A 25967-nucleotide genomic window follows, 5' to 3' on the forward strand; every position below is an offset into this window, starting at 1 on the left:
AGGGTCCATTGATATCCTTCCTATACCCTAATTCAAGCTCGTATGCCAGGAAAGACTATCCAGGATCCGTCAAGCAACGGAACGTCCACCGTTAGGACCTGTCTACTTGTAACTACATAATCCTTTTCGCTACGAAGTCAGAATTGCTGTACTCTCGAGGCTGCGAGCTCGCACAGCGGAGCAGTTGATCGGCCGAAAGTCTAAGGAGTACCTCTTTTGCCCAGCTCAATCACCTCCACCATGCCGGCGCTTGTTACCAACACCACCAACGCAGCCAATGCAGCCGACCGCCTCATCCTGGAGCTCTCCAGAGCACTAGTCGCGCCGTCCTCTGGACCCGGAGTCGCTGAGAACCTCTCAACTTCTTTGCAAGCATTGCAAAAGCACGCACGATCCTTCGGTTTCTCATCCAAACAGTGCGAGCAACTAGTCCGACTTGCTCTGCTCGGCCGCCTCCGCCCCTTATCAGCAAGCGGTGCTAGCAGCTCTACCAAGCCAAAGCTGCCAAAGACGTCAGTATCTCTCACCATTCTCCGCTCCGTCATTCCACGCCCAGGGGTCAAACTTGGCAAGCAAGCTATTCTAGACATTGTCGCATCGCTTGGCCCTTCGCCCGGCACGGACACCATCAAGCTTGCCGGTCTCCAGCGTGCAAGCAATGATAATGCAGAATCGAGTCTAGGGCCAGAGCGCCTCAAGGTGGACAGCAAAGTGCAAGTGGCAGCACTCAAGCTCCTCTCAGTGCTTCTTGAATCACCATCCGTTCCCTTGTCTGTGGCTGCAAACTTCTACACCGAAGCCAGTGGCAGTCAACAGTCGACATTGCGACAAGACCGACAGCGGGACGAACGTGAGAACGAGCGCCTACAGCGTCACGCTGCACAATACACTGGGTTGGCAGGCAGTCTGCCCTCCTCCTATCTCACAACTGCAGCCAAGACGACACTCGAGAAGTGCTACCCGACCCTCTTCCATTTCATCGACTACCAGGCTCTGCGTCCGCATCTCTGCTACTTACTATGCCGCCTCACCAAACGAAGACATGTCCGACACTACAGAATCACCAAGCTGATGTCTTTGCGTGCCAACTCGGCTCCTGAACTCGGCATCTCCGCATTGTTGTCGACTTATGCCAACTTCTACCCAGACTTGCTCTTCCCGGAGCTTTTGGGAGGCGGTGGTGCAGGAAGCTCAGCTGTTGGAGCAGGCCCGGCTGCCGGTCTCAAGTACCCTGACTCCGACTGGATCGCCATGGTGCTGCTTGCGCACGCTCGCTGCTCACGCCGAAGCGAGGGGCAGACAGTACAGTCGGATGACGAGGCTGAAGCCGAAGCCGAGTCCGGTAGTCGAGCGACAAAGAAGCAGCGTCTGTCCAGTAAAGCTGTCAACGAGGGTGCGGCGGGAGATGCAGCTGCGGCGGTTGGTTTGACCGCTTCTGCCTCCATTCCGATCCCGAACTTGATCACAATTCAGTCCCTCAACTCGGCACGAAAAGCGTTCGGCACGCATCCCTCGCTCATCACTGAATTATCGTCGCTACGACATCTCGCGCATAGTCTGGATCGGCTGGTATTACCTTCGCAAGCCGCTGCAATGCTCGGCAGCGGATTCGGCGCTAGATTGATGCGTGTAGCAGTGCTCTCTGGCGCAACGGTCACCAACGAAGACTCGCTCAGCCAGACCATTCCAGCGGGACGACGCAACAGACAAGCCGAACACGATCTCTGCTGGGCACGCCTGTCAGACTGGCTCGAGAGCGTTCTTGGCGACGAGCTTGGCATGCAGAGTGGCTCCGAAGGATCGTCTACGCAGCGCCAGCAGCTCAAGCTGCCTTCAAATGAGGCAGAGTTCAAGCGTATTGCAGCCTTGTTGCGTAGGGTCAGATACGTGTTCGAGCTGGCGGAACAGATGCCGGCCAGGCTCGAGGACCTGGTAGCAAGTGTCCTTGCAGCGATAGCGGAGGTCGCGCGGACGGATAGCGCACAAATGACAGATCTGAAGGTGGACGATATGGATGGATGGACAAACCGATGGGATGAGTTGGCAGGCGAAGTGCTTGCTTTTGTGCCACTTGTCGCACCATCGGACCTGATCTCCTTCGAGGAACAGTTCATGGCACCACTCAAGGCCTTGGCAACATCGAGAAAGGTCTCGCTGGATACATCTTCGACTGTGATACTTGCACTTACAGGCTTGCTCTACAACTGGGGCGTACGCGACTGGTCAGACATTGGCAGGCTTCTTGACTCACGCAACTCGTACCGATGGGGGATCTCAAATCTCGATCCGTTGGTCGACTATGCTGAGCTCATCGCTGGTGTCTGCTCCCAAACAGACTCGCTCGCATCGTCCCTTCTTGGTCTCTATCCACGCCACGTACTTGTCGAGCACAGCGTCCTGTCACTGTACGAAGTGCTTTCTGGCCCACTTGCTGGTATGCGCACAAGCGCGAGGATCCCGGCCCTACCGCTTTACGCTTTCACCATGCACGCTTCCACGCTGGTCCCCATCTCGCGTCTCTGCGGCCTCGTTCAAGACCTGCGCACGGCATTCGAGGAGCACAACAACAAGGTTCATGAGCAACCCCAGGTAGACGGGGGGCTTGAGAGCAAGGTCTACGACCTACAAGCAAGCTTCTTCGAGGAAGAGAACACGACTGCGCTGAATAGCAATGTCACCCTTGTGGCCAATCTGGTATGGCTCGGCAAGATCGTGACCGAAGCCGGCACCGTGGGAAGTCTTCCACCTGGATTCGAGGAGTCGGTACTGAACGAGCTTACTCAGAGAGGCGATGATCTGAACCTGAAGCTGTCGACGCTGGCCAACACGCCCTTCTCACGCGCTATGAGCCATCTTTCGGAGCGCTTTGCCAACGTCTTCTGCTCCTCGCGCAATGCTCAGCAGGCAGAACAGGCAGGCTGGATTCGTGGACCTGTCACGCCGAAGACGCTCAAAGCAGCAAAAAAGAACGGTATTCCGGCTGGATGGACACATACCGATTTCAGAGCCTACATGCTCGACTGGATGGATAGGGAGGGTGCACATGGGCTGTACGAGCTACTGAAGAACATCTTGGTCACTTTCGGAGGACAGCTGAAGAGCATCCGTGGCGAGTCGCAGCTCGTGGTAGCTTGAGCTGGAAAACACGTTCCAGTTCACGTGTTTGCTTTTGAGCACATTCAATACCAGAGATTCCTCGGAGGATCATCCCGCATAATGTTCCGGTACTTAGGCTGACACCGTTACTCAAGAACGGCCCTGAGACTACTGCGCTGTTCTAACGTCCGCTTCGTGAGAAGAAAGCAAGACATGGCTGCAAAACGCGTTTGTCGGAATCCGGAATTGACGCCCGGATCGTGTGTGAAACCCTGGAAGCTTGCGAACACAGATCCAACTGTGCCAACCACCATCTCGAACACAGCAAAGCCCCTACAGCACTCGTTGCCAGCTTGTCCTCTTTCCTCTCCGGATCACAGGTTCAGATCAAGACGCTGCTATCGAGCAACAGTGATATTTGAAGCCTAGACGCGATCGGACAATACAGCATCGAGCATCGACCATGGACGCATTCGATGGTGACTCAGATCTCTCAGACGTTTCGGCTCCACCAACGCCAGGTCCGGCTGCCACACCTCGCGCTACATCACCCGAAGCATCTTCAGCTGAAGCAGTCAAGTCTGAGACTGCCGCTTCTGTAGAGTCGCCTCAGCCCACCAACAAACGACGCTCATCGAGGAGAGGCTTAGAAGCAGAACCTGCCGCAGAACTGCCAACGCTGGCGCCAACAACAACACGAAAGAAGAATGTAGCATCCACAAGCTCCCTCGCTGAACCATCTGCCACCGCGACAAAATCTGATAACACGTCAGCTTCGAAACGCAGAACATCAGCACGAGACCGCAAAGCACCGGCCAAGCTAAGATCACCTTCACCAACCGTAGAAGCTGCCGCTGAATCTTCGCCGACCGCGAAAGCTGCCAAAGAATCATCGAGGGCCTCTAGCTCAACAGAAGCGCCAAACGCGCGGCTAAAAGTGAAGTTCAAGGGACGATCCAGTGCAGATGAAAGCGGATTCTCGCGTGGTGCAACACCACAAACTACATCTGCGACCAAAGTGACGTTGAAAGTCGGTGGCCGCAGGAAGAAGCTAGCAGACGATCTGCGGGACCTTGCCCATGATGATGACGATGAGAAGGACGCCGACGAAGACGCTCATCCCGAAGACGATTTCGTGCCCGACGGAGGGGCTGCAGGCAGCAAGGATGCTGCAGATGACGAAAAGCCTACTACCTGCAAACGAGACAGGAACGCACGCAACAAGATAGCCGGACGAAGGCGAGCAATCCTGGCAGACGATGAAGAGGATGAGGATGCAGGTGAAGAGGGCACACCGAAACCGCCGCAGAGGAAGCGTGCAAAGTTGTCAGACACAGGTCCAGCTGGCAGTGGGAAGGGCAAAGTAAGGAGCGCGCGAAGCGGCAAGAAGGCAGTGGACTACAGCGATGACGATGACGAGGATGAGGAGATGGTGGACGCTGCTTCTGACGAGGAAGATCTCGAAGACGCCGCCGCGTTGAACACGGACGACGAGTTCGATGAGGATGACGGGCCTTCTCGAGGCGGTAAGTCGACGCGAAAGGGAAAGGCCGGTGTGGATGTAGCAAAGAAGGCGGGTGGCCGAGCTGTAGCCATGAAGTCTTCGACAGCGGGAGGAGTAGCAAGATCCAAGAAAACAGGGGCTGCAGCAGCATCTACCTCTTCAGCCCCACCAAACACTGCTAGTTCGAAGGCGATGTCAGCAGAAGCTCGAATGCGAGCCTCCATTGACGCTGCAAAGGACAAGTCGCTCAAAGCACCTGTTGTACCCTCCGCTTCGACCGGCATCAAGCTCAATCCGCAAGCATCAGCATTCCGTCCAAGCGGCGCCCTCAAAACCGGCCCAGGCGGAGCCTCCACCCCGGTTGGCGCTGGCAGACCTTCCACTGCTTCATCTGCCGCAGGCTCAGGGGCAAAACGCATCCCAACAGGCGGCAAACCGGCATTTGGTAAAAGCATGTCTGGCTGGGACCAGCTCTTTGGCGGCATCTCTGGTCTCTCCACCTCCTCGTCCTCCACACCGAACAAAGGCACGCCAACCAAACCAAATGCAGCAGGAAGCAAGCCAGGTACTCCATCAGGAACCGCAGCAGCAGCAGCGTCAAGTACAGGCATTCGGCCCGATCCGGTGCTCGAATCCGCTTCTCCAGCTGACGTGCAACGACTAAAGGAACAGGCGAATCAAGACCACCTTAACACGGACGAATGCTTTGATCTGCTGGCGCACGCGGATATCATGGTTGCGTTCGAGAGGTCGTTGTACGCGGAAGATCGGAAATTGGCGACGAGGTTACGACCGGCCATTTGGAAGGCGGGGACTATCCTTCAGCAAGGGGCTTCCCAGCAGAAAGCGCAGGAACAACAGCAGGGTGCGCCGCAAGCAGCACAGTGACCTTATACACTCGAGCAGCAGTTCGTTTTGCGTCAATGACAGTTCAGGACGTTTAACGTCAACGTCACAGACCAGGTGTTCATGTATGAGTCGAGTGTTCCTTTGAGCTCCAAGTTTTCGCGCTTTCGCTCGCGCTTCACATCTCCGTCGTTCGGCGGAGCTGTCCTGAGCCGACGCATTTGTGGAACCACTTGCTGCGATGCTGTGTGGTCCTCACTAACCCAAAGCTATGAATGCCCAAAGCCGTTCTATGCGATCGACGACATTTAGACGCCTTTTGCGTCTGTTCGCTGGTTAATGTCGTCGCTCGACGCAATGAGGTCAATTATTGACGGAAGCTTCCATGTGTCATCAAGTAAATCTCAAGAATGATGTGCGAAACAACGTGGTCCGCTCGTTAACGGAAGCTGCAACGCGCTGCTTGACATCAGCAGTGGCGTCGAGGCGCTTCTCTCGTCGTCTGAAATGACGAGCTCCGCTGGTCCACGGAGTCGACACGCTGATTAATATGTCCAGTAGCATAGAAACACTTCTTTCGACTTTCAACACAAGCGCTCCGCTCATTGACGGAGGCTCGAATCTACATTGCAATAGTGATAGATGCAGCGTATTATGCCTAAGCTGAGACCGAGAAAGCGAGAGATAGTAGAGCCTACTCTTTGAATTCATCCACTCGAATCGTCTGATTCAACTCCTCCTGTTGTGTCTTTGCCTTCTTAACATCTTCCTCGTTCTGTAGCTGATGAGCGACCTCGTGAGCAACAACCTCCTCGTCATCGATGTTTGATTTGGGACCCGAGAACCAATGCACACCTCCGTACTTGGGGAAGTAGTACCAGCCTGTGCTGAAGATGAAAGTGGCAGCTGTGACGACGCAAGCGTAGTTCATATCTGCCGCAGCAGTCACAGGGACGTACGAAGGCATGCAAACGATGATGCTGATAAAGATGAGCCAGATCGCGCTAAGCCAAGCTACAGTCTTGGACCAGAAGTCGCCGAGATACCAAACGCCTGGCGTGAAGCGGTCATCAGGTGCCATGAGACGAGCTAGGATAGGGATGACATACGCGATTGAAGCGCCGATGACAGAGAGCGAGAATACGGCTCCGACTGCCACCGAGTTGATCAGGCCGAGCAAGCAGTAGATAGCGGAACAAGCGCTGGACCACCATGCGCTGTTGACAGGGGTGAGCGTGTAGCTGTTGATTCTGTAAACCCAGTTGCTAAAGGGAAGAGCACCGTCACGGCTGAAAGCGAAAATCTGTCGTGACGAAGCCAGGTTCATACTTGCTCCCATCATGAAGTTGACAATGATCATGAAGACCCAGATGACCATAAATCCGGTTTTGCCGCACGAGTTCAAGATGATGGTGGCCATGGGCTGTCCGTACTCTGAGTTAACTACGGCTGCCAGGTCAGTTCCCATGTTAAAAGCGAGAGCGATCATGATGCCGAAACCGAGGATTGAGGAGGAAACGATGCTGAAAAAGATTCCCATGGGTACCGCCTTGGCTGCATTACTTGCTTCCTCCGAAATGTGGACACAAGAATCATACGAGGCTATCGTCCATGAACTCGTCAAAAATGCGAGCAGAAACGCCGGAACATTCGACCAACCAGTCTCGTTGTACCAGCCGGCGAAAGCGTAGGAGGCAGTATTGCGGTATTCCGAAGGTGTGGTGGTGCCGAGCACGATGCAAATCGCGACGGCGAGGCCGGCACAGAGGACGGTGGCGACTGTTTGAAGGCGTGCCAGTGCACGCGTGCCAATTGATGTAAGGATAGCATGCAATAAGAGCACTCCTAGATAGACGCCATAGGTTTGACCGTCAGTCGGAACGTATCTTCCGTCAGACCAAACCGAAGCGGCGGCGAGAATCATAATCGCGACGGACCAGTCGATACTGGCCACTGCCGAGGTTGTTGACAGAGTGTTCGCATAGCCTACTGTCCAGCAGAGAAACTTGCGATACTTCTTGCCCGAAAGCACATAGGTCCAGTAGTACAGACCACCCGAGGTCGGCATAGAACTGGACAGATCGCCCAGTGCTAAGCCTGTAAGGGAAATGAAGAAGCAACCCACAAGCCAACCCCACACCATGCTGACGGGTCCACCGCTGGGCAGCGAGTAGATCAGTGTCGATGCAATGGAAGGCGCCACACCCATGATCGAGAATGCAATACCGAAGACTTCGAGCGAAGAGAACTCTCGTTTGAATTCCTGTCTGTAACCCAAGGTGGCGAGCAACTCGGCGTCGGCTTGTTGAATGAAGCTCTTGGACAAGTGCATCTTTCCTGCACCCCGGCCGGGGCTCTTCCCTTTACCCTTTGCATTGTTGTCATCAGCAGCAGCGCCGGGAAGTATCGAGCTCAAGGGAGCAGGCACTTGATGGTGCTGGTGTTGAGCATCATGAACGATGCCCGAAGAGGAGGGCGAGCCTTTGATGTCGTGCGAGTACGAAGAACCGTTTCCGTTGTCCTCCATACCAGCAAATTGTCGTCTGTAGGTGCTTTAAGATGAATGAGTTGCGAAGAAGGTCTCAAGAGCCTTTGAAGGGCAGACACCGGTAGGAGGGATGGTCTGCAAAGAGGAACCAGGCAAACGTCGACGTGGCTGCGATCATTCACTAAGCGTGGTTCACGGAAGGAGTTGGTCAACTTGGAGTGGAACCTAGGTAGACCAGCCGCTACGGGGAGCTGTTGGGAGAATAATGGGTGTCGATATTAGGATCGATCGGGGGAAGTGGTCTCTTGGAGCGGGCGAAGGAGGGAGGTGATGGTAGAAACGTGATTATAAGAAGCCCGGCGAGAAAGTTTGGGCGTGAGCTTGAGATGCAGACTGGCGGCAAAACGGGGCAGGTCCTGCTTGATGTTGATAGATAGACGCACGATGTAAAGCGAATTGGCATGGCAGCGATAAGAAGTCAAGGATGGGTTCGAGAATAGCGAGACGGATCAGGGTATCAAGGGCTGGGAACCTTGCTGCCATGTGATGTGCTTGTAATACGGCAACTCGAGGCAGCGTGAGGTGAACAAGTGCAGACGGAAGAGGGGATCGGAGGTGCGCTTAACGAGGACGAGGTCAAGTGAGCGGTGTTCAGGGAACAGACTTTGATTCATCGACACGGACGGGAAGGCGTGGGAAACCAAAGGACAGATAGCAACTTCGGGGAGCAGAACGGCCTGCTACTCGAGAGCGAAGTAGATCGGATAAGACACACCACCTGAAAGTATCATCCGGCACTTAAACAGCCCCGTATCTCTGTCGATAAGCTACTCCCCCCCAACTCGCTGTGGTTCGTCCCCTGACAACAACGTGTGGGAAGACTCGTGCAAAATGGTTCTTGACGAAGCAACAACCGTCCACCTGACCTTGCCGATTCGCATGTCCCTGCTCCGTGAACGCTTCTCTGACCAATCCAGCCCATAACAACGCATGTTGGAAAGACATAATGTCAAGCCAGGCTCTTATCAGTGTATGTGGGCTTGGCGACTGTCGTCACGGACGAATCTCCGACCTGGAACAGGTTGCTATCATGTTGATGAGTGCCTTCACTTCATGCCGCTCCCTCGCATGACAAGGAGCTGCAGTGCGGGGTAAAGTTGAATAGCGCAACACAGAGATAAGGCTCGACGTCGACAGAGATGATTGGTCTTCTCGGCTCCAAGGGTGCAGAGGCGAAAATGACTCGCGCTCTCAAATTGATTTTGATCGCAAAGTCGGGCGGTGGCAAGTTGTTGTGTGATCTCGCCCTTGACTCTGTTAGGTGCATGTTCCATGAAAAGCTCGCAGCAAGCCTCTGAAGGCAACCAGAGAGATGATGGCAGATCAAGCTATGGCAGAGATGATCTTAACGAGACTTGTCATCGAGACTGCATGGAAGGATTGCCATGAGTCTCATCAGCTGAACAGCCTTATCTCAATGTTCTCATCGACCTTGCGTTATGGCAACAGACTACGGCGCTCTTCCAGAGGCTGCGTTCCATGTCATTTGGCATAGAAGGACCAATGCGAGGTGTGTTGGACAAGGAGGGAGGAGGCTTGAGCAGAATTCGCTATCGTCCTATCTTTCGCTATCACTGCCAAGAGCGAGCGAGCTAAGCTGGTTTCCAGCCCAATTTCGCCGTTCCTGTTTTTGGACTACAAATCGGTCTTGGGGACATGTGAAAGTGCTTAACGAGACTTGAAAAAGCTCTAAAATCGGAAATGTCACCGGTAGGACAGCAGAAGGAGTTGGCCACGAGTAAAGAAGATCAAGGCTTCACTTGGTCCCAACATCAAATCGCAGCTTCTGAGAACAAGCCGTGCTAAGCGCGCTAGCCGCTCATCTATTCCACCTTGGTTTGGCTGTTGTAATGAGTCCTCGTGTGGCGACGACTTTGTCGCTGTTTGACAGCTTCATTCCGACTGCAGACGGATTCGACATTGTGGAGAAGTGAGGTAACTGTAAGTTGTCGACAGTCGCAAATCTGTGAGGATTCTCTACGATTTCGTCGTCAAGGCGCCGTCGGTGCCAAGTTGGGCATCCAAGTGAAGCTGTTCAGCAACGACAATCCAGTCTTCGGTGATCCTGTACCGGCTCTGTCCTGAGAAACCACTTCGCCATCTTACAAAACTAGGGAAGCTGGGACAGTATCGCAAATCTGCCTGTCTCTTTCGACTTTTCTTCCATCTCCACATTTCAAGCTCATTCCGCATTGAAAGCCCCAGCAATGAGCACAATCGGCAACACGAACACTCCCAAGGCTGCTGCCTCGAGTCAGGCACCAGCTCCTGTCACCATCAAGACTCCTACTGGCAACCAATGGCAAGTGCCTTCTGGCATTTTCATCAACAATGCTTTTCACCCCTCTGCCTCTGGCAAGACGTTCGACTCGATCAACCCAGCCACGGGAGAAAAGCTGTGCACGCTCTCACTCGGCGGCGCTGCTGACATCGAAGCTGCCGTCAAAGCGGCGCGAACAGCTTTCAACACGGTGTGGGGCAAAAAATCAACACCAACACAGCGCTCTCGACTTCTGCTCAATTTTGCAGATCTGGTGGACAAGCATCTGGACGAGCTGGCCGAGCTCGAGAGCATGGACAATGGCAAGCCTCTGTGGATGGCCAACAGCTTCGATGTTCCGGATTCGGCGGGCTGTTTGCGCTACTATGGCGGTCTGGCCGACAAAATTGAAGGCAAGACGATTGAACAGACCGAGGGCGAGAAGATTGCCTACACTCGCATTGAGCCTCTCGGTATCTGCGGACAGATCATTCCCTGGAACTACCCGATTCAGATGGCGGCCTGGAAGCTCGGCCCTGCGCTCGCTGCAGGAAACTGTGTCATCCTCAAGCCTGCTGAACAGACGCCTGTGACAGCACTCAAGCTTGCCCAGCTCTCAGTTGAAGCAGGGTACCCACCTGGGGTCATCTCGGTCGTCAACGGCTATGGAGCCGAAGCCGGCGAGGCTATTTCAAGGCACATGGATATTCAAAAGGTCGCCTTCACTGGCTCCACTGCTACAGGTAGGCGGATCATGAAGGCGGCAGCCGAGAGCAACATGAAGAAAGTCACACTCGAACTTGGCGGAAAGTCGCCTGTGGTGGTGTTCGACAGCGCTGATATCGAGCAAGCCGTTCGCTGGGTGTGCATGGGTATCCTCTTCAATCAAGGACAGGACTGCACTGCAGGCTCTCGTCTTTTTGTTCAGGACAAGGTCTACGACAACTTTATGCAGCAACTCATCACGGCTTTCCAGGCTCACAAGGTGGGCGATCCGTTCCACGAACTCACATTCCAAGGACCGCAGGTGAGCAAAATACAGCAGGACAAGATTCTCGACATGATCGAGTCGGGCAAGCGTCAGGGCGCCAAGGTCGAAGTCGGAGGCAAGGCGTGGAGCAGTCCGGAGGCGAGGTTCAAGAAGGGCTTCTTCATTGAGCCTACGATCTTTTCAGGATGTCGCAAGGGTATGCGCATTGTAGACGAAGAAATCTTTGGTCCTGTTCTGGCGGTAGCCAATTTCAGCACAGAGGAGGAGGCAATTCGACTTGCCAATGAGACCGAGTACGGTCTAGGAGCTGGAGTCTTTTCCGAAAACGCAAGCCAAATCCAGCGAATGGTCTCGGCGATCGATGCGGGCACCGTCTGGGTCAACAACTATGTCGCACTGAGCAACTCTGTTCCATTTGGAGGTATGAAGGCGAGTGGATTCGGACGAGAGTTGGGAGTTGATGCTATCAAGGCTTACTGCGATGTCAAGGCGATTCACTGGAACTATGGCGAAAAGCTTGACTGGCCACTACCCAAGCTTTGAGACCGTTCACACTGTGCTTTAGTTGGCCGTCACTTGTCGCTATCTTGTAATCGCAATTCTATTGTCTACACTTTTCTCTCGTATGTGCTGTCCGTAAGCTATGGGTTGGATCGGTTTGAACACAATGGCCCCAAGCTGCAAGCAGATGAAGCGGGAAGCCTGGGTCAAACGACTTTTGATTGGAGAGAACGTGGGGGAAGTTGACTGCCGTGCAGATGGAATCGCGTATCTCGCAATCTGAGCCAGCTTATCGCTCATGTTTCACCTGTCAGCTGCTCAAGTGCCTCGCTGCTGTATCGACACTGATAAGATGCTACCTCGTTAAGCATCTCGTCTGCTTCCATCTTCTTAACGAGCCTTACTTACCCCCCCCCTTGTGTTCTGTTTTGCTGTCGAAAGACCCTTGTTCTGCCTGTCACTTCCACAAAGGCACCTCGCACCAATGATCAGCTGGCCTGACACCACGAAGCGGCAATTTCGCTCTGTCCTTGTGCCCACTCTGCCATGTCCACTTCAAACGTTCAGCCAAGAATGCTCACAGCACGGCCATCTTCGTCAACACTCTGAGACATTTGCCTTTTGTGGTCCTGCGATACGTCGTCCTGTCTTGGTCATGCGATGCCACCTTTCTCATCGAAGGTTGTCATAAGGCTCTTTTGGCATTGGCTGATCCTTGGCTACCGTCGTGTATTGCGAGCAATCGCTTTGTCTTACCCAATGTAGCTCGATCAAGGCGTCTTCAACCCCGCAAGAGGTTGCTGTTCTCTCGTTTAGGTATGTGCCCCTTGCCCGGCTTATCTGCCGAGCATCCTCCATTGCCGCCTGCACAGTCGTGCTTCCTCGTCTAGCTCTTAGGCGCTATTCGCTCGCTTCATGTCGTGTCATGCGTTCTCACCCTGGAGCGTGGGCTGCACAAGCTCCTCCCAGCTTGGCGGGCAAAGTCCACTCCATTCGACCGGCCAGTATCGCTGCCCTGCCGCTTCGGCTGAAAGACAGTGAGTGAGCACTCCACGCCTCTGACTTGAGCATCAGACAGTAGATATAATCACCCATCACAACCCTTGACCCTCGATCGTCACGTCGGTCTCCTCCTCAACCCTTGCATCGTACTCCCCAACCAAGCATAAGGTGCTTCCGTAGGCAAATTTACCTCACATACCACTTCCAATCCACACAACGGTATCTCTCTGTGATCTGCCCTCGCTAGCGAATCTCCCTCATCGTCCATCATTCAACCTGTATGGAGGTATCTCCTCAGATCACTTTGCCATGATGTCTTCCACTCAGTCCGACTCCTTTAATCCCAGTGGAGCTGCTGGTCAGACCGGCCTGCAGCTCGATCACCATCCTCTTGATCCCCTTTCGGCCCAAGAAATTGCTGCTGTCTCGCTCATCGTTCGCAGCCACTTTGCCGCCCGCACTTCGGTCAAGGCCATCAAGTTCGTCAGCTCACTTCTCATCCCTCCCGTCAAAGCAGCTGTCCTTTACGCTCTCGGCCTCCCCCTCCCTCGAGGCGCTAAGCTCGATAGCCGATCCGCTCTCAAGCTCCTCAATCGTCGAGCTGAGGTTCAGCTCATTGACGTTGTCACCGGTGACACCTATGAGGTCAACGTCGCTATCGCCAACGATCTTCCCCTCCCTGGTCGCGATGGCAAGTACGCTCCCTCCACCGCCTCCGCTCTCGGAAAGGTTGAGAGCATCAACAAGCTAGATGTCGGTGTTCAGCCTGGCCTCACTCCCGAAGAGGTCAACGAGGCTGAAGAGGTCCTCCGCAACGATTCTCGCATCGTCGCCATCGCTCGCGAGGTTGGCATCGAGCCCGAGAACCTCTGGGCAGATGGCTGGTCGCTCGGATATGACGACCGATTCGACAAGAGCCTTCGCGTCCAGCAATGTCTCGTGTACGCCCGCAAAAGTGAGCACGAGAATCTCTATGCCCATCCCATGGACTTCTACCCTGTCATCGACTGCAATGCCGGCAAGGTCATCGCTATCGATTTCCCCGGTCACCGCGATCCTGTCACTGGAAAGCTCTCGACCCCAAATGGCACTACAAATCCTGGACCCATCACTATGGACGCTGACGAAGCACTTGCGTACTCAGGACGTAAACGCATTCCACCTCCAATGGAGTCGTTCGACTACCTGCCCGAACTTATGGCGCTCGACCCCAAGATGCCTCCTCTTCGAACCGATCTTAAGCCTCTTCACGTCGTACAGCCTCAGGGCGTGAGCTTCAAGCTCAAAGGCAACGTGCTCGAATGGCAAAAGTGGAAGATGCACATTGGTTTCCACCCACGAGATGGTCTCGTCCTCTCCACCATCAGCTACAACGATAGGGGCAACGTTCGCCCTATTCTATACCGCATGTCTGTTGCCGAGATGGTAGTTCCCTATGCTTCCACTGAGCACCCGCATCCCCGCAAGTTTGCCTTCGACGTCGGAGAGTATGGCATGGGCACTCTTTCCAACAGCCTCAAGCTTGGATGCGACTGCCTCGGCACCATTCACTACCTCGATGGGCACTATGTCGGACTCGATGGTAGCCCTACTGCCGTTGAGAACGCCATCTGCATTCACGAGGAAGACGCTGGTATCGCATGGAAGCACACCGACTACCGACCTGGCGGAAAGGTTCGCTCTGCTCGAGGCAGAAAGCTTGTGATTCAGATGATCTGCACCATCGCCAACTACGAGTACATCTTTGCCTACATGTTCCACACCGACGGCAGCATTCAGCTCGAGACAAAGCTCTCGGGTATCCTGAATCTGTACGTCAAGGACAAGGATGAGCCAAATCCATATGGTGTTGAGGTGGCACCGCAAGTCAACGCCCACTACCACCAGCACTTGTTTGCGCTCAAGATCGACCCCATGGTCGACGGCTGCGAGAACACAGTGATTCAAACAGATTGCGAGCCAACATCAGCGCCGACAGGTTCAGATCGAAACTACCTCGGTAACGGCTTTGTCACTGTCAAGACACCCATCAATGTCTCTGGTGGCTACGACTGGGACTGGTCGAGACATCGCACTTGGGCCATCTACAACACGAACAAGCAGCACTACTCTGCTGGCTTGCCTGTTGGCTACAAGATCCACACTCGTGATTGGGAGCCTCTTGCGCTTCAGAAGGATTCGATGGTGGCGCAGCGAGCTGAGTTCACCAAGCACGCATTGTGGGTGACCAAGTTCAACGAAGAGCAGCTGTGGCCGGCGGGTAAGTACGTACCTCAGCAGCGAGGCACAGCACCCGACTCGATCGGCCACTGGGCCAACGAGAAGAACAAGGTCGACGACGAAGAGATCACTGTACACGCCATCTACGGTATCACCCACATCCCTCATGCTGAGCAGTTCCCCGTGATGCCCGTTGAGCATCTCAATGTCTGGCTCAAGCCGAGCAACTTCTTCGACTTCAACCCTGCCCAGGATCTGCCCGCGCTCAACGACCCTTACTCGGTCAATGCATTCGGTAGTAGCACCGGCAAGCCGCAGTTCGATGTCAAGGCGAATGCTGCTGCACCTGCTTCGAGTTCGGCCTCCTCGTCGACATCAACAACAAATGGTGACTGCTGCAAGTCCAAGAAAAGTGTCTCGGTGCCTCAGCCTCGACATGGAATTAGCATCTCGACTCGTTCGGCTTCTTTGGGCTCGGCTTCCAACGCTCATCCTCAAAACTGCGCCTGCTGCGCTAGCGACAGCTCCAGCCGTCTCTGAACGATGAGCTTTTCCGCTTACACTACACAGTACTATAGCTTAGCACTCCCTTCTCGCACGCCTTAGGGCACTGATACCATCACATATTTTGCATCACAGTCGTCGTCATTGTCAGTCTCCAATCATCGTACCCTTTGCACAATGTTTTCATAAGTCTGTTCTGTACTCTCAATTCATTGACCCTCACGCAGAACTTTGCTTGGAGTCTGTGACCCTCGAGACGATGATGAGCTTGTCTGACCGTGGTCTTTGACAGTTTGAAGGTTTCGGGACCTCAAAAACTCTGTGTGCAGTCGCCACTGCTAACACTGATAACTTCGCTCCGGCTAACAGCTCGGAAGCGAATTTCGCTCACGACTCATCCGTGCGAAAATGCCGTGCTTAACTGAGCCAAAAACAAAAACAAAAACAAAAGTCCACAAAAAACTCACTAAAAAGGAGTCGAAAAAGGGTCGTTGAGAAGTTCGTTCTCCGGTCTTGTTCCCGTACTCAGCCATCCATCGTCGTTCAGTCCAAATATCGCTCAGCATTCGTCTTCGAATGCATTTCAGAACATAGGTCAGCCGTAACTAGGACGAGGAGATAGGCAAGGACAAAGCAAAGTCGAAGAGCTGCTAGGAACATTGACGAGGTGCATGCAGGTGAGGCAAATCGAAGCCAAACCGCTGCTGTTCCCCTTGCCGGTCTAGTCGCCAGTCTTCAAGCAAATCGTATCCGCAGCTCTTTCTTCCTCCACTCAGGTTCTTCTCTGCCCTTTGGCTGTAGCCGGCTTCCGAGTGCAGCTCGAGAAGAAAGTTCTGGCCATGACAGCTGCTTCTACCCCAGCTTCCTCAACACCATCCGGCCGTGGTCTGCCACATTCTGCAGCTCCATCCGCCGGCTCCAACACCACCACTGCAGCCTCGCCATCTTTCCGATTCAACGGCTCGCCTTCTGGACCCTCGAGAGATCATCAACGCACCGAGCTCTACGATCAAAGTGGACGTTCTTCCGGGCAAAGTCACCACGCATCATCGGCTCGACATGAGCATTCCACGTCCAATGCTTCCCCTTCCAAATCACAATCCAAGCAGAACAGCAGGTCTTCCTCATCTTACGCGCCATCGCGACGAAAAAGCAACATGAACAGCAACGACAAATCAGAGAAGCGTCGAAGCAGCCGTGCTTGCCTGGAATGCCGGCTGGCCAAGACCAAGTGCCATGTCACAGACAGTCAGGACGTCTGCGACCGCTGCGCCAAGTTCTCCTTCGACTGCAAATTCGTTAGGCATCATCGAGGCCGCAAGCCTGTCTCAAAGCTGGCTTCCATCGATGCTGATGATCTTGATGAAGCGGGCTTAAGGCTCGGAGCATCCGATGACGACATGGCGACAGACCACGACAGCGACTCAGCCAATGAAGAGCCCCCAACAAAGCATGGCTCCTCCTCTGCGAACAACGAAGATGGCGCCCGTACGGCAGACAGCGCCAATGCAGGGCATGAAGACTCGGTCATGCAGACTGCTAGCGCCTCAGACGGGGCTCAGCGGAGAAGTAGAGACGTCGCACCAAACAGGGCGTCAGGCAGTCGCTCGCACAGCAAAGCGAGACTACACAGAAATGCAAACAGCCTACATGAGCTCGACATCAATGCGAGACGGAGGATCTGGGAGATGCTTGCCCAAAAGATCCCGCAGCGTGGTTCAACGTACACTTTCGTCAGCAAAGGTGAAGTGGCTCATGACAACCTTCAGGGCTCATCCAAGTCTTCCGGCAAAAGCGGCAGCGGCAAGAACGCCTCGTCTTCGTCCTCCGGCCCCGGAGCCAACGGCAAAGACGCCAATGATGACGACGCAGACAAGGTCAAAGCCGAGATGCAGTCGCAACAATCGGGTTCCGATGCTATGCAGGGCCCTTCGCAGTCCGACAAAAGCTCGGCACCTTCGCAACACTTTGCGTCGACCTTCCGCAATCTCCTCCGTCCTGTTGATAAGCGCGCAAGCGCTACAACGGCTCAGGAGGAAGCAGCATCAGCAGTCACTGCAAGATATCCTCGTCTACCAGAGACGCTCAACTTGTTTGGACCCAAGGACCCCGTCGACCTGGGCATTCTGTCGATGGCTGCGGCGCGTCGGCTCTATACCTATTACTTCAGGCACTTGAATCCATGGGGCATGAACTTTGATCCCCACCTGGTATCGCACGATGCGGTTCGAGCTTCTTCGTCTTTCCTCTATTCGACCATTCTATACCTAGCCTCGAGGTACATCGAGCTTGCTGATGCCGATGAAGGACACTCTGACACAGCGGCATCACTCTATGCTACTGCAAGTTTTTCCAGGCCAAGGCCGGACGATGACCGAATGACGGCTGCGATCTCAGCACAATTGGGCAGTCATGTTCGCAGTCTGGCGATCACTGCATTCGCAGTGGGAGACAGGAGGATGGAGACCGGTGTTGCCATGTATCTCTCGTCCGTGTGGAAGGAAGCAGATGACCACTTCACCATCTTGTACTGCAGCTATGCAGCCAAGATCATGAGCGACATCCCTACAGAGCTTCTCTCCCTCCTTCCTTCTTCCAACAGCCCACCAGCGCGGGAGAAAAATGGCAACTCCAAGTCGACAGACGATGCTGACTCGGCCGCTGTGCTCCAGCAACAGCGACCGCGACGCAACCAACAGCGTCAATTCCTTTTTCACTTCATTCAAGAACATACGCATCTGCTCCACTTTGCACCTCGACCCAACTTCGATCGCGGCCCGAGCTTGCTACGCAACCTTTTGGCGTGGGCGGATGACGCACTGGCGACAGAGGACGACATCTTGCTCTGTGCAGACATCGACTCGGTGCTGCTCCAGACCAAGTACAAATCGATCATGGAGCAGGCACAGGCGCAGGAGAAGGACACACTCTATGGCGGCAGCGAGTGCTTCTTGTTGCTGCAGAGCTTCATGGACGAGCTCGAGGGCTGGAGGAGCAGGTGGGAATTGCAGGCTAGGAAGATTGATCAGCGTTTCCAACGCGCTAGCGCGCCGATGGAGGAAGATGACGAGCAACAGCAGGGCAAGGAGCGTCACAATGGAGAGGGTGACGGTGACAAGAAAGACAGCAACGAAGTCAGCGCAGATGGTACTGGAGAGGCAGTAGAAGAGATGGACAAGATTGCTGGCCACCTGCCGCTTGATGCACGCATGCACCTACTCAGCGTTATGCGCAGCAGTTTGGTAATGCAGATCTCCTCTATCGCCTTCCGTGCTTCGCTTCGTGATATCAACAAAGCCAAACCAACGGCCGTTTCTTCCAAGTTCAGCACCTCCAGCAACACGCAGTCTTCAGCGTTCTCGCCCTCTGCTCTATCCGCAATGGACGACCGGGCAGAACAAATCTATTACACATGTCTCGATTCGGCCCTCAACCTTCTCGTGCACACCATGCAGATGCCTCCGTCCATCCTTCGACACGCACAAGACATGATCATGGTTCTTGCCCCGCACGCTGCTCTTCTCGCCACCTATCTGATCTCTTTACCCCTGCCTTCTGTTCCGCCCAATTTTGCTAGCGCAGCAGCTGGATCTGAGAGGTTGGGATACGAGTATGCAAAGGTGAAGACGAGAATCAGGAGGAGGAAAGAGTACGAGAGGAAATGCTTGGAGTTGATGAGGGATACGAGAGAGAGCTTCAGAATGGCGCAGGTTAGGAGTGATGATCATGTTGGATTGTGCGCGCAGTACTTTGACTCGCTGTTGAATGTTATCGAAGGTGACGCAGACGGTGCGGATGGTCCGGGTGGCGGCAGAGCGGGAAGATCTTTGTTAAGCAACACAAGTGTGTTGGCAGGGACGAAGAGGTCGAGAAGCACGCTAGACGTACACCGTTCAGCTCAAGGTGGTGATGACGAAGACGGCAGTGGTGCAACATCAGCACCAAGGAGTGTTGCTCAGACTGCAGCTTCAGACAGCACCGCCTTGGCACGCTCTAGTTTAGCAGGTCCAGCATCGGCTGCTTCTCGCGCTGGTGTTCCACAGCAAGGGTCCCAGCTTCGTCATCAAACCTCTTCAGCACCGACGCGCCATCATCATGCGAGCACGACAAACATGGACGCGTCTGCAGCCGAGACTTTACTCAATCTTCACTCAGAAAGCAGCAGCAGCAGCAGCAGTAGCAGTCAGCCTCACGGGTCGGCCTCTGCCGAAGGCGACGACGAGACCTCTGCTGCCGGCAACAAAGCTACAGCTGGAGTTGCTAGCACGGGCGAAAATTCGTCTTCACAGGTCGGTGGGCGAATGTTCTCCAGCAGCACAGCGTACTACCCATCCTCTTCGAGCTCACATCATCTGGCACACAGGGTTGGCAGCACACCACCTTCCTCTTCCTCCGTTCCGCCCGCAGCAGGCGCAGCAGGAGCCTTCTCACCAGGAAGCTTCATCAGTACAGGCATGTTTGGACACTTTGCCGCGCCTGCATCTTCCATCCCCAACTCGCCTCAGCATCCAGGTTTCTACTCTGGACACCATCCTCAACCGCATCATCACCACCATCATCAGCATCATCAGCCGGCATATCAGCATCAGCATGCTGGTAGTGGTGGTGGGTATGTGCCGCCTCATTCTGGGGCTGCGGGAGAGTTCGGGTTTGCGCCTGGTGTGCTCGCCCCTCCTGGAGGCGGGACAATGACGCCAACTGGACAGGGGGGAACAGGAACTTCAACGCCCGTGGATTGGACTTGGTTGCAGAGCTTTTTGGAGGTTCCCGAGTTTTCTTGGATGTAGGCCTCGCTACTGCGCTGTTATTATGCTGTTTGTCTTGTGTAATCCTAGTATTTGCCTCCGTCTTTCCTTTCCTCCATGTCTGTGCTGTATTCGTTCGTGCAGGGGCATTTCGAATCCTAGAGCTGCTGGAACGGAACGCATAGTGTTCGAGACTGAGCTGGTGAAAGTGTATGATATTGCTGAGACCAAACCTGAAGGACAAATTCGTGTGAAAGTTGCCTAGAAAGCGTTGTCCGCAGGGTGGGTCTTGTCCTCGAAGTACGGAGCGATCTGTGATTAATGCATGCAAAGATTGTAAGTGAGCCTTCTTACTCTTGCAAAATATGTAGAAACGGGAGGGAAATGAAACGTACGACTGGGAGCTTGAGCAAAACATCCTTCTTGAAGAGGGGGACGCTCGACATGAAGAGCATGACGGCACCGGCACCGGCACCGCCCCACATGGCGAGAGTGGGAGCCCACTTGAATACTGCGGCGGGAGTGCTGCGTCGATGAGGCCAGAAGGTATCGAGAAGAAGTGCGATGGGGCATGTGAAAGGTATATGGAGGTAGTTGCATCGATGGAAGATGTGCGAAAGCCGACAAAGTGGAGGAGAGGTTACAGTCAGTGTCATGTTGTCGAGGGTTGTATGCATTTGTGACATGCGATTCTGTGCAGCTGAAGATCTTATCTCTCAGGTGTAGCTGCGAACTGTGTAAGTTGGGCCGCTTCTTCACAGGCTCTACCATTTCCTGAGCCAATCTGCAGGTAGACGAACCCCTATCCTGGACCCTCAAAGTGCTGCAGTCGGCCTAGTCCAGCCGAAGATCTCCTTCCGGTGCGATCGATCGCTAAATGATATGCTCGCAATGTAGATAAAGGATCGTATCCGCAAAGACAATCCACCTGAAGCCTGCATTTGCTGTTTCTGTTTCTGCTGCGATCATTGCGCTGTCGAATCGCAGTGCCAAAACCTGTAGGATACACTTACAATCGGCCGACGTGGGGCTGGAAAGAGGGCTTGACCCGGTAGGAGATGGGGGTTGGACGCATGTTGAAGATTTGCGACTGTGGTCTAAGGGGGGGGCGGTGACTGTGAGGTGAAGTAAAAGAACAACGACGACGATGACGAGCAGGAGTCAATGATAACGACGAGCGGCTTGTGAGTTTGAGAAGACTGGCTCTCGCGGTTGCATTGGTGAGCAACCAGCCCGAAGCGCCAAATTTCCAAACTGTCCGGTTCCGACCCATACAGGCGCGGTTTCCTTTCCCGGCCGGCAGCATCTGGGCGCGCCAAAAATTGTTAAGCCGGTGTCGCAGATTCATCGCTGTGCAGATGAGGAGGATCAGACATGGCATTAAAAATTCTTTGTTTCGGAAGAAAGGCTGTGAGATCGACTTGATATCAACAACTTTGTCGAAATTCGGGAAGATCTTGGCGAGGCTCCGTCTCGGAGCGGATAGGGAACTCGACCGAGAGATCAAGAAGATCTAATCACATGCTCTTTGCTTCCTTTCTTCCGCCGCGAGGCCCTTCGCGTAAGGCTAAGCAAAACTTTGGTTTGCGAAAGCCTTGACCATTTGGGAAGGTGACTCGAAGTGGGAGAAAAGGTGCCGATTGCACGTTTGAAAGTGGCAGAAGAGGGCGAGGTTGAGAAGAAAGCGAGAAGACGCGAGAGGCGAAGATAAGAAGGTGAAAGGAGCCAATCAGATGTCGCGGTTTTATCGCATCTTTTCCCCAATCCCCCCCCATCCATCTGCAAGCTGTACGTTGACACAGAGAGGCTGCCCTATGAATTCATCCCCCGCTTTGTCTTTCTTCCGGCGCTCTGGTTCTTGTGGTGGTCGGTGCGCTGAAAGAGATACTATATCAGACGACAGGTCTTTCATCTAATGCTTCGAGAAGAATGCCAAGTGGTCAAGGTTGCAAAGAGGCTGAACGGGAAGCAGATTCCTTGCTGAACGTCGCTCAAGCTTACAAAGAGAGAGTTGAGCACGAAGCTGCTCGGCACGTCTGAGTCTTCTTGAAACAAGGTGGCAAGCGAGACAGACGGGCAAAACGAGGGTCCTTGCGAAGCGTTTAGACAAGGCTCTCTCTGGGCTTAAAAGAAAAGGTCGTGGAAAGATCCATCTAATCTGTGAAATCTACTCGGACGTTGGCCCTTGCGGTTCACTTGCGCACTGACTTTTCCTTCTGGAAGAAGTTTTGGGGCTAGAAGAACTGATCGCTCGCTTATTGAGAAGTTGAGCACCGGTGAGCAGTGCAACAATAGATGAGCTTTGATGGGCGCTCGAGGTCTAGGAACTTGGTGTCCCAGCAAGAGGCCGGTCAAGAGGCGCTCGCTGCTCCTCAAGCTGGGATCGAGTCAAGGGGCTTAAGCACAAAGTCGATCGCCAAAACATGACCGATGGTCGCACGGTACTTTGGTATGAAAAGGTCACACGAGTAATGATACAATGATGATCAGCTACAATACAGGCGAACAAACGATGATGGCTCGATCTAGTCACACGAAGCCAAGACTACCAAGCCGAGTTGCAAGGTCCAAGGAACAAAAGGGGGCTTATCGTCGAGCTTGTGTTCGGCCTTGATAGTTGCAGGTGCCGAGCTCATGACCATGACACCAATTAAACGGTGCGTCACTTTCAAGTGAAGGGGAGAGCGAGAGAGCGAGATGAAGGCGGGGGAGAGAGGAGGCTGTGGGGCAGGGTCAAATTTGACACGAGAGCGACAGAGAGAGAGAGAGGAGAAAGACAGGCCACAGCCGGCAATTCACCGAACTTGTCCGCCAAAGAGAGCAACAAAGAAGCGTCGGGCTAAACTGTCTAGGACAACGGGGACGAGCCACAAAATAGGGGGGGGGAAAAAAAAGGGAAAAGTAAATAAATAAGTAAGGGTAAGGACAAGGGTTTGTGCCTGCTGTGCCACCTTGAAACCAAAGCAGCGATCTGAGTGTCACACTTCTCGCCCTTCTCACACGGGCGACACAAACTAAAAACAAAGCTCCTGTTGATCATTTCGAGAAAGTCAACCAATTTCAACGACGTGGAATGAGGGTTTGAGGTGGCAGGCAGTTACCCTGCGATGATGGTGGATATAATTTTCAAAATAAAAAATAAATTTCTCCTTGCGTCAGGTGGTTTTTTATTTTATTTATTTATTTATTTATTTATTTTTTTTTATTTTTTTTTGGCGTGACGGATTCGCCTAACTGCTGGGCCAATCCCTCACTACACCTTGCCATGGCCAAGACTCGTTCAGACAGTTCGTGTAGGGGCCAGAGAGGGTTAGGACTTAGGGCAAATAACCCGCAATCTAGCGAAAAGACGCAGGTTTTCAACTCTCTCCGAAGATGGCTCGCTCGTTTGCTCGCGTCCGCTTTAGCCGTCTCGATGGTTTGTCGTCAGATTAACGGTCCGGTTGAACGCGGCCGGGCTGTGCTCTCTCCCTGTCGACGTGCGTTATCAGTAGCGTATTGAACTCGGTCCCTCAACCAACTCGCCTTGTGCAACTTCTCTTTGTCCAAAGCATCATCCTCGCTTGATCTTCCTTCTTCACCTTCTCCTTCTCCATCACCACTACTACCTATCTCCCTGTCCCTTCACATCTCTCTAGACTCCTAGTCTCGAGTACATATCATTCACAATGGCTGTTCCCTTCACTAAGAACCCGGGTAAGTACCTCTCTCACCCCTGTTGACGTCCCCACAACTACACTCTACAGTGTCGATCGATGGCGACCGCTTCCTCGCTCATGCTCTCAGCAATCAGAAAATCGCTAGTGTGACTAGCTGTTTGCTGCTGAGCAATACCGGATGCAAGTCGTTACTGTTTCGCCTTCCTTCTCGTCATTGTTGTACAATTTCAGATTTGGCAGTAATGACGATGAGCAGAGCGGCAAGCTACTGCAGATTGCTGCCAGGAGCTACGCCGTCGCTCAAGTCTCGTGACATTTATCCTAGCTTCCGTGCTCATTGGGCAAGGAACGACATCGCCTCCTGGAATCGTGACAGTTTTACCTAAAAGCACCTTTTCTAAACTCAAACCATCTCCTCGGTGTTGATCCACTTTTCCGATTCCATCTTTGTCGCTTTACAGGTCTCGTCAACCCTTACTTCGAGCTTGACCAGCGTGGCAAGGTCATGGCCGAGTACATCTGGATCGACGGCGATGGCGAGATCCGCGGCAAGACCACTACACTTAACGGCCCCGTCAAGGACCTCAAGGACCTCAAGGAATGGAACTTTGACGGTTCCTCCACCAACCAGGCTCTCGGCGGCAACTCGGATGTCTACCTCCGTCCCGCCGCTTACTACCCCGACCCCTTCCGTCGCGGTGACAACGTCATTGTCCTTGCCGAGTGCTACAACAACGACGGTACCCCCAACAAGTCCAACTACCGATACCAGTGCAACAAGATCATGACCCAGGTCGCGGCCGAGAAGCCCTGGTTCGGTCTCGAACAGGAGTACTCGCTCTTTGACATGGACGATCGCCCGTACGGCTGGCCCAAGGGCGGTTTCCCCGGCCCCCAGGGTCCTTACTACTGTGGTGCCGGTGCCGGCAAGGTCTTCGCCCGTGACCTCGTCGAGGCTCACTACCGTGCCTGCTTGTTCGCTGGTGTCAACATCTCTGGTATCAACGCCGAGGTCATGCCTTCCCAGTGGGAGTTCCAGGTTGGCCCTTGCGAGGGTATCGAGATGGGTGACCATCTCACCCTCGCCCGTTACCTCCTCATCCGAGTCGCTGAGGAGTGGGGTGTCAAGGTCTCGTTCCACCCCAAGGCTGTTCCCGGTGACTGGAACGGTGCTGGTTGCCACACCAATTACTCGACCGAGTCGATGCGCAAGGAGGGCGGTATGAAGGCCATCGAGGCTGCTATCGAGAAGCTCGCCAAGCGCCACAACGAGCACATTGCCGTCTACGGTGCTGACAACGACAAGCGTCTCACTGGTAAGCACGAGACTGGCCACATCGGTGACTTTTCGTCTGGTGTTGCCAACCGTGGTGCCTCCATCCGAATTCCCCGTCACGTTGCCGCAGAAGGTTACGGTTACCTCGAGGACCGACGTCCCGCTTCCAACTGCGACCCTTACCTTGTCACTGGTATCGTCGCCGAGACCACTCTCCTCCTCTAATCCGTTAGCAGCATCCCTAATCTCTGAGCCAGTTGCTCTCCTCTGTGCAGTATGATTCTTAGAGGCACAAAGTGCCGTCGAGCTTGGGAGAGAGACATGTCATGATGAACCTCACGCTCTTTGTCCCTTCTCATATAGTTGCTTTTTTTTTCTTTTTTTTTTTTTTTCTTTTTTCTTTTTTCTTTTTTTTTTTCTTTTTCTTTTCTTTGTCCCCTGTTTTGTTCGTATCGTAACGCCATTGCTCGTTCCACTATTAGAGGCTGCGGAGAAATGGAAGACTGTGCTTGAAAGAGTGTATCTCATTTGTTTCGACCTTCGAAGGGTGAGTAAGGAGCAAGAATTGACCAGGTTGGACTCTGCACGGTCTGTAAAAACTTCTCGTGCTGCTCTGAGCTCCATGCAAAGAGACAAGTTTGCACAACGCGTCGAAATGAGAGGGTTGAAACGGTCACTGCGAATAGGAGAGCAGACAGACCAGCGTCCAAGAAGCAGTGATGCAATCACAGTCATCTTCAAGCGTTGTTGGGTAGGAAAGATACAGATTATTTACTGTGCGATTAAAGAAGAGCTGAAGAATATTTTGTCTCTAT

General features: G+C 53.8%; 8 protein-coding genes across 8 annotated transcripts; 6 read left to right on the forward strand and 2 right to left on the reverse strand.

The window, feature by feature from the left end:
* Nucleotides 1–240: 240 nt before the first annotated feature.
* On the forward strand, nt 241–3135 carry UHO2_04267 (uncharacterized protein; the record flags this gene model as incomplete). Its single annotated transcript, XM_041555940.1, has 1 exon — nt 241–3135. One exon carries the CDS (start codon nt 241–243, stop codon nt 3133–3135), a length of 2895 nt encoding a protein of 964 aa, XP_041411874.1.
* Nucleotides 3136–3559: 424 nt separating this feature from the next.
* Nucleotides 3560–5488, forward strand: UHO2_04268 (uncharacterized protein; the record flags this gene model as incomplete). Its single annotated transcript, XM_041555941.1, has 1 exon — nt 3560–5488. The coding sequence occupies one exon, from the start codon at nt 3560–3562 to the stop codon at nt 5486–5488; it is 1929 nt and encodes a 642-aa protein (XP_041411875.1).
* Nucleotides 5489–6140: 652 nt separating this feature from the next.
* On the reverse strand, nt 6141–7973 carry UHO2_04269 (uncharacterized protein; the record flags this gene model as incomplete). The annotated part of the gene is made up of 1 exon (XM_041555942.1): nt 6141–7973. The coding sequence occupies one exon, from the start codon at nt 7971–7973 to the stop codon at nt 6141–6143; it is 1833 nt and encodes a 610-aa protein (XP_041411876.1).
* Nucleotides 7974–10201: 2228 nt separating this feature from the next.
* On the forward strand, nt 10202–11788 carry UHO2_04270 (putative aldehyde dehydrogenase; the record flags this gene model as incomplete). The annotated part of the gene is made up of 1 exon (XM_041555943.1): nt 10202–11788. One exon carries the CDS (start codon nt 10202–10204, stop codon nt 11786–11788), a length of 1587 nt encoding a protein of 528 aa, XP_041411877.1.
* Nucleotides 11789–13060: 1272 nt separating this feature from the next.
* On the forward strand, nt 13061–15508 carry UHO2_04271 (uncharacterized protein; the record flags this gene model as incomplete). The annotated part of the gene is made up of 1 exon (XM_041555944.1): nt 13061–15508. One exon carries the CDS (start codon nt 13061–13063, stop codon nt 15506–15508), a length of 2448 nt encoding a protein of 815 aa, XP_041411878.1.
* Nucleotides 15509–16311: 803 nt separating this feature from the next.
* On the forward strand, nt 16312–20259 carry UHO2_04272 (uncharacterized protein; the record flags this gene model as incomplete). The annotated part of the gene is made up of 1 exon (XM_041555945.1): nt 16312–20259. One exon carries the CDS (start codon nt 16312–16314, stop codon nt 20257–20259), a length of 3948 nt encoding a protein of 1315 aa, XP_041411879.1.
* A 219-nt stretch (nt 20260–20478) lies between these two features.
* UHO2_04273 (uncharacterized protein) lies at nt 20479–21292 on the reverse strand (the record flags this gene model as incomplete). Its single annotated transcript, XM_041555946.1, has 3 exons — nt 20479–20529; nt 20613–20742; nt 21231–21292. 3 exons carry the CDS (start codon nt 21290–21292, stop codon nt 20479–20481), a joined length of 243 nt encoding a protein of 80 aa, XP_041411880.1.
* Nucleotides 21293–23885: 2593 nt separating this feature from the next.
* On the forward strand, nt 23886–25377 carry UHO2_04274 (putative GLN1 - glutamate--ammonia ligase; the record flags this gene model as incomplete). Its single annotated transcript, XM_041555947.1, has 2 exons — nt 23886–23913; nt 24338–25377. The coding sequence occupies 2 exons, from the start codon at nt 23886–23888 to the stop codon at nt 25375–25377; spliced, it is 1068 nt and encodes a 355-aa protein (XP_041411881.1).
* Nucleotides 25378–25967: the final 590 nt, after the last annotated feature.

The sequence above is a fragment of the Ustilago hordei genome (genome assembly GCF_900519145.1).
Source record: "Ustilago hordei strain Uho2 genome assembly, contig: UHO2_contig_08, whole genome shotgun sequence".
NCBI classification, from domain to species: domain Eukaryota; kingdom Fungi; phylum Basidiomycota; class Ustilaginomycetes; order Ustilaginales; family Ustilaginaceae; genus Ustilago; species Ustilago hordei.